This window comes from Gallus gallus, chromosome 34 (genome assembly GCF_016699485.2).
Source record: "Gallus gallus isolate bGalGal1 chromosome 34, bGalGal1.mat.broiler.GRCg7b, whole genome shotgun sequence".
Lineage (NCBI taxonomy): Eukaryota > Metazoa > Chordata > Aves > Galliformes > Phasianidae > Gallus > Gallus gallus.
Genome location: NC_052565.1, coordinates 1,236,167 through 1,254,004, shown reverse-complemented (window position 1 = coordinate 1,254,004; position 17,838 = coordinate 1,236,167). Strand labels below are relative to the sequence as shown.

Below are 17,838 nucleotides of genomic sequence, written 5' to 3'. Positions count from 1 at the left end.
AGGATTCTCAAAGAGAAAACGTGTGATTTTTGCTTAAATGGGGGATTTGCGACGAGAAAACGCGTGATTTTCGGGTTAAATGGGGGATTTCTGAAGAGAAAACGCGTGATTTTCGGGTTAAATGGAGGATTCTCGAAGAGAAAAGGCGTGATTTTTGCTTAAATGGGGGATTTGCGAAGAAAAAAAACGTGGTTTTTGGGTTAAATGGGGGATGCTCGAAGAGAAAATGCGTGATTTTCGTTTAAATGGGGGATTTGCGAGGAGAAATCGCCTGATTTTGGGTTAAATGAGGGATTCTCGAAGAGAAAACGTGGTTAAATGGGGGATTCTCGAAGAGAAAATGCCTGATTTCCACTTAAATGAGGGGTTCTCAAAGAGCAAACGTGTGATTTTGGGGTCATTGGGGGATGTTGAAGATGACGTGCGTGGTTTTGCGGTTAAATAATGGATTTGTGGGGTGAAGGTCTGTCATTTTTGCGTTAAATCCGGGATTTTCATTGTGCACAGTGGTGGGTTTTCTGTCGTATGGGGTGCTGTCGATGAGAAAGTGGGTTTTTCCCTTTTAAATGGGGGTTAAATGGGGGAAGAGAATACTCGTCCGGGTCTGCCCTCCTCCCGCGCGGAGCGGTGATCGGTGTGTTTTTGAAGATAATGGGGTATTTTCAAAGAGCATTGTGTGGTTTTCGGGCTTACAGCGGCATTTTGCTGGTGAAAATGCTCTATTTTCTTTTGAAATTGGGGGGTTTTTTTTGGTGAAAAAAAGCGTGATTTTCAGCTCAAATTGATGTTTTCAGCTCAAATTGGCTATTTTCGATGAGAATAGCGGGGTCTTCCCCGGGTATTACCCACGGCCCGGCTTTTCTGGGGGTGCTTTGAGCATTTGTCTCGTTTGGGGTTTCACTGCGCGTGGTTTTGTTTGGGATCGCGCAGCGATTGCGTCGTATGCAGACAGCGCTGAGCGTGCTTTAGCCCTGATGCCGCAGTGCGCATGCGCGTGGGCCGCACCGGGCCCGCGCCGTTCTGCGCATGCGTTACCTACGGGACGGTACTGCTCATGCGTCGGTTTTGCGTCCTCACTGCGCCTGCGCGACCATTGGGCTCGCAGTGCGACTGCGTCACTTCCGGGACGGCGTTTCGCGCGCGGCGGCTCCGATACGTCACTGCGCATGTGCTCACCTTGCAACGGTACTGCGCATGCGTCCGCGTCTGTCCATCATTTCGCGCGCCCATTTTCGGGTACGCGACTGTTCGTGGAGCTGTTCGGACCCGTCGTCGCGCATGCGACGGCCGCAGGTGACGCTGGAGCCAAAAGAGTCCGTTCCCGGGGCGGCTCCGCTGCAAACCGGCCGAGCAAATAGGCGGGGAGCACTCAGGGTCGGAGGAGAGAAAAGTACCGCTGAGCCGCCGGCCCGGAAACGGAGCGCCCGCCCGCACCGAATGGGTTCGCGCTTATGCATAGCCAGGCCTTGAGGCGCATGCGCACCGTTGTCTGGAGGACTACGTGGAAGAAGGGTCAGCGAGTTTGCTAACAGAGCGACTAGAAAGTACATCCAGCACTTCCGGCTCCCCGCGCGCATGCGTCCCGCCGCTTCCGGCGCCGCGCAGACCCGGCTGCGATTCCACCGATTGGCCACGCGGGGGCAGCAGAGACCGCGGAAAGCGCCCCCCCGTCCGGATGGAGCGGACCGCCGCTGTTTTCCTTTGGGTGGCGAAGGGGAGGAAAACACAGAAGGGGAAGAAGGGGGGAACGGGAGACCATGAGGAAAACCAAGGAACATTTCGTCCAACCCACCAAACCCGTGCTGAGCGCTTATGAATATCTCTGGACTAATTAATACACAAGCAGCTAATTGACGTTGTCGCTCCGTATCCCAATGTGCCCTCGGGGGCAGTCGGTGGCGTTGCTAATTGACGCGGGGGCGCAGATTGCGGGTGCTGCGAAGCCGCGGGCGCAGCAAAAAGGGCTGAGATTCCCGGTGTGAACGGAGCGGGGCCGCTGTCTGCTGAACCGCCGGGCTCCGCTTACGGCTCCCCGGCGAGAAACGCGTCCCATCCGCCCGCTTTGCGATTGAAGACCGATGCGAAAGCCGTGTGCGATTCGGCGTCCTCGGCGGGCGAAGCCGGCAGCTCCCGTATGGCAGCGTGCGGCCCTTCGGCCCGAACATCCGTCCCAAAGCCCAAAGAAATGGGGGGGCCGCAGCCGCCGTACTCCGTGCAGCCCCCGCGCTCCTGGAATCGGAGCCCACGGAGGAACCCCAGCGCCCCATTTCTGCCGCAGCGCAACGTGGGGGTTTCTGAAATCACGGCGGCTTTGGGAGAAAACGCGGATCAGCCCCGCAACGCACTGCCCCAATAACTCGCAGGTTGGAAAGCAGCCGGGAGGTGGTGATTAACAGCCAATTATCGGTGCCTGAACTCCCGCAGCCCCGCCGGGCTCCGCTGTCCCAAACACCGCAGCTCTTCTGCGCCCATCCACGCGCGGCCGCTTTAGGCGTAAGAGAGCCCTTCTCTGCGGTTCCGTCGAGGAGGATAAAGGGAAAAAAGTGTGCTTTCACGCGGAGGGGACACACGCGCGTTTATCGGAGCCCACGCGGTGCAAATCGTTCCCCTCTATTCCCCGCTCGGCGTTTGCTGAACTCTCACGGACGGTTTCACCGCCTCAGGACGAGAAAACGCAGCGCTGTGCGGATGGGATTCCAACGGGACGGACCGCCCCCGAGAAGCCGCGACTGCGACCGGCGGTTATGGGTCCGTGGGGTTATGGGGGGGTGGGGGCTGTGAAGTCGTGGGCTCCGCGGGGACAGCGGGAGCAGTGGGGGGCTGCTGGGGGTTATGGGGGCGTCCCCATGAGGGGACGTCCCACAGCCCCATAGGGCGCTCCATAGGGCGCTCCATACATCACTCCGTGCCCCTATGGGGGGGGCCTTTCCTCCCTCGTCTCCCCTCCGACCCTGAAGGGGTTAAACGGCCCCGAAGTGGGGGGCGGGGGGCGGTGAAGGGGGCGGGGCCATAGGGTGGGTCCGACCCCTCCCTCCCATTTCCTCCCCCTCCCGGGGGGACACTTCGGACGGGAAACGGTGGCAGCGGGCGGAGCTGCCACCCCCCCTCCGGACAAATCGCCTCCCGAGCGCCGTACGTGGCACCGCCATGAACCCACGCGGGGCCGTGGGGGGTCTCCTGCGGGTCCTGGGGCGGAGGGAACCCCAGCCGGTACGGGGCGACGCGGGGGGGGCGTGGAGGGGAGCGTGGGAGGGGGGGTTGAGGGAGTCCCACGCGAGATGGCGTTGGTAGGGCGCGTGTGGGGGTGTTGGTGGGGGACACGGGGGGCGTTACGTGAAGGGGGCTGTAAAGGAGTCCCGCATCGGAGGTGTGGGTCACGCGTGGAGGGGGGCGGAGGGGTGGCACCGTAGGGGATACGTGGGGGTGGTATAAGGGGGACCCCACGGGGGGGCGCGCGGATGGGACGATCTGGTGCGTCACGCGTGGGGAGCGTGGGGTGGGGTGGGGACTGGGATGGGGGTATGGGGAGGGAGGGGGAAGGAGTTGGGGAGCGGTGGGGGGTGGAATTCCACGGGGGTTGGGGACACGTGTCGAGTGAGAGCGCCCCGTGGAGGGAGACAGGGACACGCCTGGGGTGTGGGGCGGCCACGGGTGGGCTGTGGTGGGGCAGAGCTATGGGGTTTGGGGTCAGGAATGGGGTGGGGAGCGGTACCGCAGATTGGGGCTGTGGGTGAAGGGTCACTCTTCGGGTCGGGGCTCTACGGGGAATGGGGACACGCGTGGGGTGGGGGGGGGTTAACATTTGGGGTCGCGGTATCCCCCCTGGGGGGAACACACGTGGGGCACTCGCCCCTATTGCTGCGTTCCCACTTGCGAGGCAGCCCCATAGCGGGCACGGGGAGAACGCCCCACTCCCCCCCCTCTGTGTCCTCCCCAGCAGTGTCCTCCCCATCGCCTATTTCCCACGCCAGCCCCCCCCCACAGCCATTTCCTGGGCTGTGCCCGAACCGCTTCCTGCAGCGGGACACAGTGCGGGGGGGGGGCGTGGGTCAGAGACACGGGGACAGTTGTGGGGGGGGGGGGGGGGGGGACACGACGACATCCCTGAGCGCCACATCCCCATCGTGTCCCCGCATTCCCACGCCGTCCCTCCCTCCCCACAGCCCCCCCCGGCGCCGCCCCACACTTTCCAGGAGAAGTCGTTCCGGAAGAGGTCGCGGTGCTGCGCCGTCTGTCGGGACAGCGTGGGCGCCCATGGGCTGCTCTGCCGAGGTGACGCAGCGCCATGGCCCTCCGGCCCCCCATCCCTCCGTCCCTCCGTCCCCCCATCCCTCCGTCCCTCCATCCCTCCATCCCCATGTCCCCCCATCCCCACTATCCCTGTCCCCCCCCGTCCCCATGACGTCCCCATATCACTACAGCCCCACTGTCTCCACGTCACCGTATCCCCACGTCTCCAATGTCTCCATCCCCACGTCCCCATGTTCATGTCCCCAAACCCCCGTCTTCCACTGTCTCATGTCCCCACGTCCCAACATCCTCCTCCTCGCTGCCACCCTCCGGCCATGGGGTCTTGGGGGCAGCAGAGGTGACACCCCGGTGTCCCCACTGTGTCCCCACAGTCTGTAAGATCGTTTCCCATAAGCGCTGTGAAGCCAAGGTAAGGACTTGGGGGGGGGGACACATGGTGGCACGTGGGGTGACATTTGATGGCCCAGGGGTGGCCGCCCCCACGCTGTCCCCTTCTCGTCCCCATAGTCATAGGGCACACAGTGGGGAGGGGTCGGGCCCACGTCCTCACGTCTCCATGTCCCCACATCCCCGTGATGTCCCTCTGTCCCCCCCCCACACACAGTGCTTGGCTGTGGGCCAGGGGCTGCAGCTGGACAAACAGCAGACGGACGGACGCGGTGGGGGGAGGAGAGGGGGGAGTAGGGTCAGTAGGGTCAGTACTGCCCCATGCCTCTGTTTCCCTCAGGGGGGTTGGGATGGGGGGAACGTTTGTGGGGCTGGGGTCTTTCTATGCGGCTTTGGTTTCAGTTACGGGACTGGGGTTCACTATGGAGCTGGGATCCCACTTATGGGGCTGGGGCCCCTCTGTGGGGCTGGGGTCCTGCCATGGGGCCAGGTTTTCTCTGTAGAGCCGCAGTGACCGCTCTGCTCCTGCAGGTGACATCCCCGTGCCACCCTCCGCCCCCTCCCGAGCTGGTAAGTTATGGGGCTGGGACCCCCCCCTGGAACCCCCCCTGCCCCACAGCAGTGCTGGAGCACCCAACAGCACCCCCTGAGCTCTGTGTGCCCCACAGCGGAGGAACACCGCCCCAGCGAGGCACGGCGAGAAGCCGGTGAGGGGGGGGGGGCGGGTGGGACTGGGGTGGAGTTCGGGTTGGGGTGGGATTGGGGTTGGGGTTGGGGTGCGGTTGGGGTCGGGATGGGGTTGGGGTGGAGTTGGGGTCGCGGTGGGGTCGGGGTGTGAATTGGAGCACTGTGTGCCCCCCAGGATGGCAACCTGCATCTCAGCGCCCTCCGGCAGCACCGCTCCCTGCCCAGGTGCCGTGGGGGGGGACGTGGGTTGGGGGGGGGCTCTGCGGGCGCTGTCACTCTCACTGTCCCTCGGTCCCCATCCCCGGGCCCCCACATCCCCTGCCCCCCCCAGCCCGGAGCTGGGCTCCACGTCCCTATAACCCCGTAACCTCGTGACCCCATGCATGCCCCCCACGACCCCATGACCCCAGGCTGCCCCCCCCGGCCCCCCCCGCGGAGCTGAGCTATGTGACGGAGCGGATCATCGCCGTGCGCTTCCCGGGGGGGGCGGACGAACGGCGCTTCCGCGGCCACCTCCGTGATGTCGCAGCGCTGCTGCGCGCCCGGCACCGCGACGGGTATACGGTGAGAGGGGGCGGACCGTGCGGGGGGCGGGCACAGAACGGAGCATCCGCGGGGGTGGGAGGTGGGCGTGGATGTGGGAGCCCCGGGGGTGGGGACAGGATGGGGACGGGACGTGGGGTCCTCCGGGACCGGAATGGGAACGTGGGGGCAGAGCGGGGACGGGACGTGGGGGGGACGCGGGGACAAAGCAGGGGGATGTGGGGACCGGACGTGGGGGATCCGTTGGGGCAGCACGTGGGGTCCGTGGGCGGTCCCCGTGTGGGGGGCAGCGGGGCTGCGCCGCAGCCGTGTCTGAGCATTCCCTCCACTGCAGCTCTTCAACCTCTCCGAGAAGCGCCACGACCTCATCCGTCTGCACCCCGCGGTCAGCACGGGGGGCGGGGGGTCCCGGGGGGGGGGTCAGGGCTGTGGGGTTGGGGCCACGGGATCAGGACCGTGGTGTCCTTGGGGGGTGGGGGGGGGGGCGGGGGGGGGGGGTTGAGACGTGGGGTTCCAGAAGGCTCGGGGACGTGGGGTCCCAGGGGGTCGGCGTGGGGTTGGGACGTGGGGTCCTGGGGGGTCGGGGCTACGGGGTTGGGGGTGGGGTCGTGGTGTGGAGTCCCGAGGGGATCGCGCTGTGGGGTCGGGGCTGTGGGTCACGCTGTGGGTGCCCACAGGTGCAGGAGTTCGGCTGGCCAGACCTGCTGGCCCCCCCCCTGGACACGCTGTGCGCCATCTGCAAAGCGTTGGAGCGCTGCCTGCGCGCGCTGCCCCCCCGCGTGGCCGTGCTGCACTGCCGGGTGTGTGGGGTGGGGGTCCCGGGGTCACGCCATCGCGGGGAGGGGTCGTGGGGTCGTGGGGTGGTGTGGGGTTGGGGGCCGGTCGTAGGATCGGGGGTGTTTGTAGGGTTGGGGGGATTATAGGGCCTTGCGGTTGTGGGGTCTCGGGGGGGGGGGGTCACAGGGCTGTAAGTTTGGGGGGCAGTGGGGGGCTGAGGAGTGCTGACCCCCGACTCCCTCAGGGCAACAGGGGGAAGGTGGGCGTCGTGGTGGCGGCATACATGCACTACAGCCGCGTCTGTGCCAGGTAGGGGATGGGGTGGGGGGGTGCGGTGGGGGGGGAAGGGTTGTAGGGGAAGCACTGCAGGGTGGAGGGTGTGGGGAGCTGTGGGATGGGAGGGGGGGGCTGTGGGTTGGGGTGCGGGGTGGGGGCTGAGGGATCTGTGAGGTGTGGGGTGGGGGGGCTACGGTGTATGGGGTACGGGGTGGGGAAGGTGGGGTGATGGGTCGTGGGGAGATTACGGGGGAGGTGTCGGTGTGGGGGTCGTGGGGAGTTATGGCGTGTAGGGATGTGATGGGGATCTGGGGGGGCGCGGGCGGCGATGGGGCTGTGGGAGGTGTTGGGGGGGTTATGGGGTCCGGGGGCTACAGGAGGCTGTGGGTTACGGCTGTGGGAGGTGTTATGGGAGAGCTCTGCGGCCGTGAGGAGCCGGGGGGGCTGTGGGGGGATGGAGGATCTGTGGGGCCCAGCGGGGCTGTGCTGACCCCGCAGTGCCGAGCAGGCTTTGGGCACCGCCACCATGCGGCAGTTCTGCGAAGAGAGAGTGGGGGGCGACGTGCAGCCATCGCAGCGCAGGTAGGGGGGGCGGGGGGGGGGGGGGGGGGGGGGGACAGGAGGTGCTGGGGGGGGGGGGTGGGGGGGGGGGGTGGGGGCGGTCCGTGGGCTTTGGGGCGGGATTTGGGTGCGCGCGTTTCTGAGCTGCGGGGCAGCATTGGGCTGTGTGGGGCTCCGAGCGCTGCTGATGTGGGGCGCTGCCCCCCCCCCCCTTCCCCCCCCCCCATTCAGGTACACGGCGTACTTTGGGGCGCTGCTGTCGGGCACCGCGCGGGTGAACAGCCGCCCCGTGTTCCTGCACCACGTCCTGCTGCCGCCCCTGCCCCTCTTCCAGCCCGGTGAGCGCCCCGCGCCGCCCCCCCGAACCCCAAAGCCCGACGACCCTCACGCTAACGGGAACCCCAATCCCCCCCCCCCCCCCCCCGCCCAACATCCCCACTTGTGCTGACCTCGTGCCCCCCCCCCAGACTTCCGGCCGTTCCTGAAGCTGTACCAGGCGCTGCAGTTGGTGCACACCTCGGGCGTTTAGTGAGTGCCCCCCACCCCGCCGGGGGGTCCCCCCCCAAACCCAACCCACAGCCCACTCTGAGCTCCCCAGCCCTCCCCCTCCACCCCCCCGCAGCTCCCCTGGCCCACAGAGCGTCTGCATCAGCCTGGAGCCCGCGCTGCTGCTGAAGGGCGACGTCCTGGTGAGTGTGCGAGGGGCGGGCGTGCAAGGCAGGAGTGCAAACGGTGCACAAGGAGGGAGCGCGGCGGGGGCGGAGCCGTCCCCCCCCAGGACGGTCTGCATTTGACACGCGTGATGTGTGGACGCGCGGATGACACGTGCGGTGTGTGGACACGGGTGACACGTGTGTGTGCCAGGCGTGTGACACGTGTGGCACACACATGTGCAGGTGCAGTGCTACCAGCGCTGGGGGCCCGGCCGGCGCTCCGTGTTCCGTGCGCAGTTCCATACCGGAGAGCTGCAGGGGGAGCGGCTGCGGCTCGGCAAGGAGGAGCTGGACCTGGCGTGCAGGGGTGGGGGCACCGCGGGGTCACCGAGGGGTGGGGGGGGGTGGGAGGCCGTCGGGTCAGTGGGGGTCATGGGGGCTGTGGGGGGGGGGGGGGGGAAGCGTTGGGGTCCCTGGGGGCTGGGGGTTATCGGGGGTCGTTGGGGTAATGGGGCCATGAGGGGGTCCGGGAGGGGTGGGATTCGGCGTGGGGGGGGTTCTGGTGCGGGGTGGGGGCGCATCCCCCCCGTTGACCATCATCCCCAAAATTTCCTCCTCCGCCCCCCCCCCAGATGAGCGCTTCCCCCCCGACGCCGCTGTGGAGTTCGTGTTCTCCTCCAGTCCCGACAAGGTGGAAGGTAAGGGGGGTGCGACCCCACAGCCCATAACGACCCCACAGCCCACCCCCCATAACCCGCATGTCCCCCCCAGGCTGGGCCCCCCCCCGCGGCGCTGTCTGTGTGGATCTGTGCACGTGGGACCCCGCGGTGCGCCGCGATTCCTTCCATGGCTTCAATGCGCGGCACCAGGACAGCAGCGACGGTGTGTGTATGGGGGGGGGCAGAAGCCCCGCGGGACCCCAAACCCCAGCGGGACCCCAAACCCCTGGGGCCCCTCCCACCCCCCCCAACGGCACCGTGTTCCTGCAGACCTGACGCAGGTGGGGGGGCTGCAGGACGAGAGCCCCCACACCCCCGTGCAGGACAGGGGGGACCCCGGAGGCACCCCGTGGGAAGAGGACCCCCCCGCGACTGAATCTCCGCCACCGCAGAGCCCCCCCGGGCGCCCCCCCCCTCCCACGGCCACGGAGCGCTGGGAGCTGGAGCAGCTGCTGGGGGGCTGTGGGCTGGGGGGGGGGCAGGAGGAGAGCCCCCCCGGTGCCCCACAAGGAGCCCCCGTGCCCCATAGCGGCCCTGCGCACCACGGAAGCCCCGCGCCCCATAGCACCCTGGCACCCCACAGCGACGCGGTGCCACGTAGGGACTCTGAGCCCCATAGCATCATGGCGCCCCATAGCAGCCCTGTGCCCTATAGCGCTGTGGCATCGCATGGAGGTTCCGTGCCCTATAGAGATCCTGCACCTCATAGCAGCCCCGTGCCCCATAGCACCACAGCACCCTATAGCAGCACGGTGCCCCATAGCGGTCCTGTCCCCTGTAGGGACCCTGTGCTTTGTAACACTGCGGCATCCTATGGCACTCTGGCGCCCCATAGCGACGCAACACCCCACAGAGACCCCGTGCCCCATAGCTGCCCTGTGCACCATTGTGCTGCAGCACCCTATAGCACTGTGCCATCCCATAGTGGCCCTGTGCCCCACAGCTGCTTTGTGCCCTATAGCGCCCTGCCCCCCCATGGTGACCCTGTGCCCCATAGTGCTGCCACACCCTGTTGCTCCCTGGTGCCCTATAGCACCCCAACACCCCACAGTCACTCAGTGCTTCATAGTGCCACAGCACCCCATAGCAGCCCCACAGCCTGTAGTGCCTCAACCACACCCCACAGCCCCCCGGTATCCTACACCCCCCCTACATCCTACACCCCCCCCACTCCTTACAGCCCATCCCCACCCTATAGTACCCCGATGACCTGCAGCCCCACAGCATCCTACAGCCCCCCATCACCCCACAGCCCCCTGATACCCTATAGTCCCTCACCCCCTAGCCCCCCAACCTATAGACCCACAGCATCCTATAGCCCTCCCTTGCCCTATGGTACCCTGACACCCTATAACAGCACTCTGGCACCCCATAGCGCCCAGGCAACCTATAGCACCCAAAGTGCCTATAGCACTCATGTGCCCCATAGCCCCTCGACACCCCATAGCACCCCAGCACCCTATAGCAGTCCGTCACCTCATAGCACGCTGACACCCTACAGCAGCACTGTGACGCCCCACAGCGGCACCTCAGTGCCCCATAGCACCCAAAGTGCCTACAGTGCCCCAGCGCTCGCCGGCAGCCCATCGCCCTACAGAAGCGCTGTGACGCCCCGCGGCGCCCACGTGCCCCACAGCGCCCAAACCGCAGCGGCGCCCCATGGCCACGCCCCCTCAGGCCACGCCCATCAGCCCCGCCCCACTTTGGCTCCGCCCCCTCATTGTCTGTGCCCGGGGGGCGGGGCCGAGGAGGGGGGGCGGCGGCGCGCGCAGAGGTCGCTGTCCGAAGGGGCGGGGTCTGTGTTGGCCACGCCCCTCTGCCCCCTCTGCGGGCCACGCCCCTTCCCGGTGGGACCCCTCCCCAAAAGTGGAACCCCTGGGAGCCCCGGAGAGGCCGCGGAGGGTGAGTGGAGTTGATGATAAGGGGTGATAAGGAGTAATGGGGCTTGGGGGGGCTGAGGGGTTCTGTGGAGGTTGTAGGGGAACACGGGGGGCTGGGGGGGTCACAGGGGGCACTCATGGGACGGTTGGGGGGGCCTGGAGGGGGTGCAGGGGGGGCTCTGATGGGATGAGTTGGGAGCGGGAGCGCTTTTAGGGTGTTGTGGGGGGAGGGGGTATTAAGGGGGGGTGTCAGAGTGATGGCGGTTATGGGGTAATGGGCTGGGGGGCTATGGAGGAGGAGGATGGAGGATCGCTGGGGGTTTCTTGTGGGGGCCTATGGTGGCGGGGGGTTATGGGGAGGATCAGATGTGGGGGGGGGGGGGGGGGGGGTCGTCTCAGGGGGCTCACTGCCCCCCCTCCCCCCCACAGAGCCCGGTAGCCCCCAGGACCCCTCCACTCAGGACCACCCCCAGGGGGAGTCCTCCCCTCCCCCCTCCTTCCCCTCCCCCTCCTCTTACTGTGCCCCCCCCGCGTTGGGTCCCCCCCGAGAGGAGCAGAGCGCTCCAGGGGGAGGCACCAACCCCCCCCGCCCCCCCCCCGGCCCGGCGGACCCCCCCACGTTCGCCCAGGACACGTCCAGGTTCTGGTACAAACCGGGAATGTCGCGAGAGCAAGGTACGGGGGGGTCACTGGGGGCGGTAATTAGGGGAGGGGGCTGTAATTAGATTAAATCCCCCCCCCCCCCCCCCCCCCCCGTGACCCCCCCACAGCCGTGGCGCTGCTGAAGGACTGTGAGCCGGGCGCTTTCCTCATCCGCGACAGCACCTCCTTCCGGGGGGGGTACGGTTTGGCGCTGCGCGTGGCACAGCCCCCCCCCGGCTGCCCCCCCGCAGGGAAAGGTACGGGCAGGGAACCCCCCCCCAAAAAACACCAACCACGGAGGGACCTCGGGAGGGCTGAAATCAGCGCGACCCCCCCCCAGAGATCAGAGCCCCCCCCCCCACAGTGCCGCCAGATCAATGGGGCGCCCCCTTATTGACTGGGATTCCCCCCCCGGTAGGTCGCAGCCCCCCCATAAGTTACCGGGATCCCACTCCAAACCACTGACACCCCCCTATATTGTGCACCACAGCCCCCCCCCTCCGAGTCCGACCAAATCACTGCGACCCCCCCATGAGTTACCGGGATACCCCCCAAAATCCCGTATTGCCCCACCGCCCCCCCCCTCCTCCTCACGGCCCCCCCCCACCTCATTTCGTCCCCCAGGGGACCCCCGCGAGCAGCTCGTCCGCCACTTCCTGATCGAGACGGGACCGCGGGGCGTGAAAATCCGGGGGGGGGCGGAGGAGCCGCACTTCGGTGAGGGGGGGGGGGGGGGGGGGGGTCCGGGGGGGGGGGATTCGTTCCGTGAAAGGATGGGAGTCCTGAGCGGGTCGGTGCGGGGGTGTCCGTTGGGTTGGGGGGGGGGGAGGCCTTGATTGGAGGTGTGGGGATGGGGGGGGTCTTGGGGAAGATCCGTGTGATCCACGTGCGGGGGTCCATGGGGGGGGAACGGGGTCCGCGGGGGGGTGAGTCTGGGATTCTGGGGAGGGCCCGTGAGGAGGGAGGGCTTCTTATGGGGGGGTCCGTGTGAGGGGTCCGGGGGTGCGGGGGGACCCACGGGGGGGTCCGTGGCTGTAGGCGTGGCTGTGCCCCCCCCGCAGGCAGTCTCCCCGCGCTGGTGCTGCAGCACTCCATTCGGCCCATGTCGCTGCCCTGCGCGCTGCGCATCCCCTGCAACGGTGCGTCCTCCTCTCCGCCCCCCCCCCCGACCCTCGTGTCGCTCCCCCCGGTGGGGAGGGGGGGGGGGGGGCACCCACTGCCCCACCACGGCCTCACCCCGTGTCCTTTCCAGACCCACTGCAGGACGGGGGGGGCGCCGGGACCCCCAACGTCAGCACCGCCGCTGAGCTGCTGCGTCAGGGAGCAGGTGGGGGGCGGGGGGCGTTGGGACGGGGGGGGGTCGTGGTGCGGTTCGGGCGGTGTCGGAGCGGCGCGCGGTGTCCCCGCAGCCTGCACGGTGCGGTACCTCGGCTCGGTGCTCACGGAAGCGCTGACGGGGCCGCGCGCGGTGGCGCTGGCAGCCGACGCCGTGCTCGGAGCGCCGCCCCCCCCGCCGTGCACCGCTCACTTCCACGTGTCCGCGCGCGGCATCACCCTGACCGACCGCCAGCGCAGGTGGGAGCCCCCCCGCGGCCCCCCCCCCCGTCCCCATCCCGGTGCCGCCCCGCACGCGGTCTCACCTCCACCCCTATCACCATTCCGCCCCCCCCCGCCGCCCCCCAGGCTCTTCTTCCGCCGCCATTACCCCGTGGCCAACGTCACGTTCTGCAGCACGGACCCCGAGGACCGCAGGTGACGACGGGGGGGGGGGGCGGGGGGGGGGGCAGCCGCTCCTGGGCGGGGGGGGCGCAGTCTGACGCCGCTCCGCACACACAGGTGGGCGAACGCAGACGGCACCACCTCCACGTGAGTAGCGGGGGGGGCGCACTCAACACCACCCTCACTTCGTGTCCCCTGAGCGCTGTGTACCCCCCCCCGCCCCCCCCCCCAGGATCTTCGGGTTCGTGGCCAAGCAGGCGGGGGGGGCGGGGGGCAACACGTGCCACCTGTTTGCCGAGCTGGACCCCGAGCAGCCGGCGGGCGCCATCGTCAGCTTCATCACCAAAGTGATGCTGCGCGCCCCCCCCCGCTGAACGACCCCCCAGGAACAGAGCCTGATGGAGGGGCACCCCGGTATGCAGAACGTACATTTGGGGGGGGGGGCGGCGCCCTTAAATGGGAACTGTGTTATGCTGGGAGGGGACACCCCAACAGTGGGGGGCACAGCACTCTTATGAGGGAGCAGCCCCCAACGAGGGGGCAGTGCTATTACTGGGGGGGGGCAGCACCTCAATATGGGAACCTCACTCTGGTGGGGGGGGCGGCATTACTGGGGGGCACTGAAGAAGTCTCTCTTTACAGCAAAGAGGCGACAGCAGCAGTTCCAATATAGAGATATGTTTTGTAGCTGGGGGGGGGGGTGGCATAAAGCTGTACATTGGTACGTGGGGGGGGGGTAGAGGGGGGGGCACAGCCTCCCTCCTCCATGGGGGGGGGGGGGGGGGGGGAGGGGGCAGCAAGGGCTGCCTCTGCCCCCCCCCCCCCCCCCCCCCCCCCCCCCCCCTCCACTTTAGGGGTGTTATACATTCAGCAGAATAGGGACAATACCGGGGGAGGTGCAAAGTAGGGACCCCTGCCAACATGGAGGGGGTATCCCACCATGAGGGGGGGGGGTAGGGGGGATGCCCCCTACCCGCTGAGGGGGTGCAGGTCCACCTTCACCTTCTCACCACTGCTCAGCATCCCCACAGTGGGGAAATACCCCCCCGGTGGCACCCGCGCCTCCTTCTTGCCGATGATCTGCCCGTTGCGTGTGAAGAACACCTGGGGGGGGGGGGGGGGGGGGCAGGGGGGGGTCTGAGGGCACCCAGAACCCAATGCTGTGCCCCATGGATGGGGTGGTGTCGGTGCGATGGGGATGGATGTGGTGCCCGCCCCTCCCCCCCCCCCCCCCCCTCGGGAAAATAAAAGGGGTTATGCCCCCCCACCTCACTGTGCCTTTAAGAAGTGTGTGGCTGGGGTGGGCACAGCTGGGGGGGGGGGGGGAAGGGCTCATGGCTCTACAGGGGGACACAGTGACTTCCCCACCCCCACATGCCCCACAGATGGGGGGGGGGGGGGGGGGCAGTGTGCTGCCGTGGGGGGACTGATGTCACCGCCCCCCAGCAAAACAGTAACTGAAGGAGGGCGCTCCCCCCCCCACTCACCACCACTTTGGTGCCACCGCGCTCCTGCTCCGTGCCCCCCCCCTCGTCATCTTCCTCCTCCTCCTCCTCTTCCTCCTCCTCGTCCTCAGGGGACACATAGGTGACATTGCGCACCGCGCGCCGCGCTGGCAGTGCTGTATCACACGGCTCGTCGCTGTCCCCTGGGGGAGGGGGACACAAAATGGGGGGGGTGACCCCAAACTCACCCCGGGGGAGTCCCAGTGCCCCCCCGCCCACCTTCGCTGTCCAGGCTGTAGTCGCGGGGGAACATAATGCCGCAGCCCATCGTGTCCCCTTTGTAGCAGCGGGGACCGAATGGGTCCCCCACGCCGCTGCCGTGGAAGATCTTCCCATCATCTGTAGGAGTGACAGCCGCAGACCCCCGTGTGACACAGGAACCCCCCACGTGCTGTGGGACCCCCCCGACCCCAAAAGCCCCAAGTTGATGGGGTGGCAGTGGGGGGCACTGACCCGCATGGTACGCCACCGATCCCCTGCTCCAGCCGGGGTGCCGGTTTTTGGGGTAATCCTAGGAGAAGACAAAGACCCCTCAGGCTACATGCTGAGGTGGGGCACACGGTGGGACCCCCCCCCGCCTCCCCCGCCCCCCCACCTTGCGCGCCAGCCCCAGCGCGATGTAGCACTTCTCGCCCGGGTCCACGATCTCCACCTCGAAGTAATGGCTGCGGGTGCTGAGTGGGCGCCGCGCCTGCGCCAGCCCCACGTCCACGATGCTCTTCCCCTTACCCACGTACTCCAGCAGCTGGGGGGGGGGGAGGGGTTTGGGGGGAGACGGGATGGAGCGCAAAGAGAGCAGTGAGTTCAGCGGGAGGGAAACAGGAGGATCCTAAAGGAAGGAGGGGGCATCCCCACCGCCCCCCCAGAGATAGGGGCCAGGAACACCCGGCTCTGGGGCTGAGAACGCTGTGGGGCCAGGCATGCTTCCCTATGGGACCAGGCACCCCCCGCTATGGGGTCCTCACCGTGCCACAGGCGCGCACGTCGTGCAGACGGCCCCACTCCTCCTCGTGGCTGTCCACCATCATGGCGCTGTCGTCCTCCAGCGCAGCACGGAGGTGCAGCCGCACCTCCTCCCCCAGCGAGTGCAGCCCCACCGCCGGGAACAGCCCCTCGGGGGACAGTGGCATGGCTGAGCAGCCCACCTGGGGGGGCACAGTGCTGGGGGTCAGGGAGGATGGGGGGAAGGGACGGAGGGGCAGTGCCAGGGGTCGCAGGGACGGAGGCTGGGACGGGGGTCTGGGGGACGCGGCCGGGAGGGGGAACAGTGCTGGAGGTCTGGGAAGCAGAGATGGGGCTGTGGGGGCGGGGGGGGCTCTCACCCTTTTCCCGTTCTTGGTGAAGAAGACCTGTGCTGTCTGCACCTCGAAGGAGACGCGCTCGATGCCGCAGCCGATGCGATCTCCGGAGCTGCACTTGGTGCCGAACTGCCGCCCCTTGGCGCGGCCGCTGTACAGCCTGGGGGGAGGCCAGAATGGCATGGGGTCCCTGCACCCCCTCCCTCCCCCCACACACACACACCCCATCCCCCCCACAGCTCACTCACTTGCCGTCATCGGCGTGGTACGCCACCGAGCCGGGCAGCCAGCCGGGGGGGTGCTCCAGGCTGTAGTGCTGCGGCACCAACCCCACCGCGATGGCACCCCGCACTCCGCTGTCCACAATGGACACCTGTGGGGAAATGGGGACACTGCGACAAGGTGGGACAGGGACACACTCTGGGACGGAGAACAAGGTGTGGAGGGGACAAAGGGATGAGGACATCCAGTGATGATGGGGACCCCAACTGACAATAAGAACACCACTGAGGATGGGGACACCTACAGGAGCAGAGACCCCCAGTGACACCAGGGATCCCAACAAAGGTTGGGACCCCCAGCGAAGACAGGGATCCCATGACAACGGGGATCTGAAATGAGGACGGGGACCCCAAAAGGACTGTGGACTCCCAGTGACAATGGGGTTCCCAGATGAGGACAGGGACCCCAGCGGCACCGCAGCCCCTCCTCACCTCAAAGTAGTTGTTGTCCCGCGTCAGCGGCCGCGGCGCCACGTAGCAGCCCACCTCGCCCGAGTCCCCGTGGTAGCTGGGGACACACACACAGCCCCGTGTCACATCAGGTCACCTCGCAGCCCACCCCCCAGCGCCCCCCCCCCCCCACCTGAGCGTGTCCCCGTCCACCAGCACGTGCTTGGCGCGCTCCTGGTAGCGCACGGCGCGCACCTCCCGGATCTCCCGGATCCGCCGCCGCCAGCTCAGGAAGCGGTAATGCAGGCGCAGATCATCCATGGCGCCCGCCCACCTGCGGAGCAGCACGGTGAGCCCCCGCCCCATAGGGGATATCACCCCGCAGCGCCCCACGTCCCCCATCTGTGCCCCAACCCCCCACAGCGCCCCACATCCCCACAGGAGCCCGAAGCCCACCCCACAACGCCTCACGCCCCCCACTCGTGCCCCGAACTCTCCTTCGCTGTCCCGTTCCCGATGGGTGCCCCACATCTCCACGGGACCCCAACCCCCCCGGGAGCCCCACGTTCCCCCGTGGGTCCCCACCTTCTCCACAGGTGCTGAAAGTCCCCACAGCCACCCCCGCAAGGCCCCACATACCACCGCGGGCTCCCCTCACAGTACACCACACGGTGCCCCACACCCCGCCCCAAATCCCCCCGTGGCTCTGCCCCTCCCCACCTCCCTCCCCCCCCACCCAAGCATTCCCACTCCCCTCACCACTGCCACCGCCGCCATGGACTCCGCCGCGGCCACCCCCGGCCCCGCCGCCCCACTCACATCCGGGATTTCGCTCCGCATTTCCGCCTCCTCTGCCCTCCTCTTCCGACCCCGCCACCCCGCCTCCGCCAATCGCGACGTCTCCTGCCGATGGACGCCAGGCTGAGCCAATCGAAATGGGGAGGCGGGGCCGGGCGGGAGGGGGCGTGAGCGGCGGACGGGAGAACACGTGACCCCATCCCAATCCAGAATGGCGAGAGGCGGGAGCGCGCCCCCTGGCGGCGGGAAGGGGCACTGCGCTCTGCAATGGGGGCACGGAGGGGCCCGAAGCGGGGGATACTGGGGGACCCCTGAACGGCGGCGCCCGGAGCGGCGTCCCTCCAGGGGACGGGGACCCCCACAGAGTAGGGCAGGGACACCCCAAAATGGCTGTAGGGCCACGAGGGTCCATCGTTGGAGCTTGACGGGCTTTAAGGATCCTTCCGTCCCAGGCAGCCTATGGCTCTGTGA

The 17,838-nt window shown here is 67.8% G+C and overlaps 2 protein-coding genes across 14 annotated transcripts; one reads left to right on the top strand and one right to left on the bottom strand.

Moving 5' to 3' along the window:
* The first annotated feature begins 1,212 nt into the window (after positions 1–1,212).
* TNS2 (tensin 2) lies at positions 1,213–14,367 on the top strand. 12 transcript variants are annotated; one of them, XM_040654851.2, is made up of 29 exons: positions 1,213–2,493; positions 2,664–2,748; positions 4,164–4,272; positions 4,623–4,660; positions 5,170–5,208; positions 5,307–5,345; positions 5,501–5,550; positions 5,736–5,889; positions 6,203–6,253; positions 6,546–6,668; positions 6,890–6,954; positions 7,420–7,503; positions 7,714–7,820; positions 7,950–8,010; positions 8,105–8,171; positions 8,379–8,502; positions 8,768–8,833; positions 8,907–9,017; positions 9,125–10,756; positions 11,164–11,409; positions 11,505–11,633; positions 12,001–12,093; positions 12,438–12,515; positions 12,629–12,703; positions 12,786–12,951; positions 13,060–13,128; positions 13,213–13,242; positions 13,328–13,509; positions 14,127–14,367. In XM_040654851.2, the coding sequence occupies exons 2-28, from the start codon at positions 2,689–2,691 to the stop codon at positions 13,467–13,469; spliced, it is 4,008 nt and encodes a 1,335-aa protein (XP_040510785.1). In that variant the 5' UTR covers positions 1,213–2,493; positions 2,664–2,688; the 3' UTR covers positions 13,470–13,509; positions 14,127–14,367. The 12 variants fall into 12 exon arrangements, 10 of the variants coding, with proteins under 10 accessions (XP_040510785.1, XP_040510784.1, XP_040510786.1 ...); XM_040654850.2 differs by having other exon boundaries at positions 1,213–2,748; XM_040654852.2 differs by lacking the exons at positions 1,213–2,493; positions 2,664–2,748 and adding an exon at positions 3,055–3,210 and having other exon boundaries at positions 6,898–6,954; positions 7,430–7,503.
* On the bottom strand, positions 13,924–17,405 carry SPRYD3 (SPRY domain containing 3). Of its 2 annotated transcripts, XM_015273654.4 has the most exons (11): positions 17,329–17,405; positions 16,763–16,903; positions 16,612–16,687; positions 16,147–16,271; positions 15,923–16,058; positions 15,566–15,745; positions 15,196–15,345; positions 15,054–15,111; positions 14,820–14,939; positions 14,583–14,743; positions 13,927–14,199 (listed from the first exon to the last, which is right to left on the bottom strand). In XM_015273654.4, exons 2-11 carry the CDS (start codon positions 16,888–16,890, stop codon positions 14,065–14,067), a joined length of 1,269 nt encoding a protein of 422 aa, XP_015129140.1. In that variant the 5' UTR covers positions 16,891–16,903; positions 17,329–17,405; the 3' UTR covers positions 13,927–14,064. The 2 variants fall into 2 exon arrangements, with proteins under 2 accessions (XP_040510797.1, XP_015129140.1); XM_040654863.2 differs by lacking the exon at positions 14,820–14,939 and having other exon boundaries at positions 13,924–14,199.
* Positions 17,406–17,838: the final 433 nt, after the last annotated feature.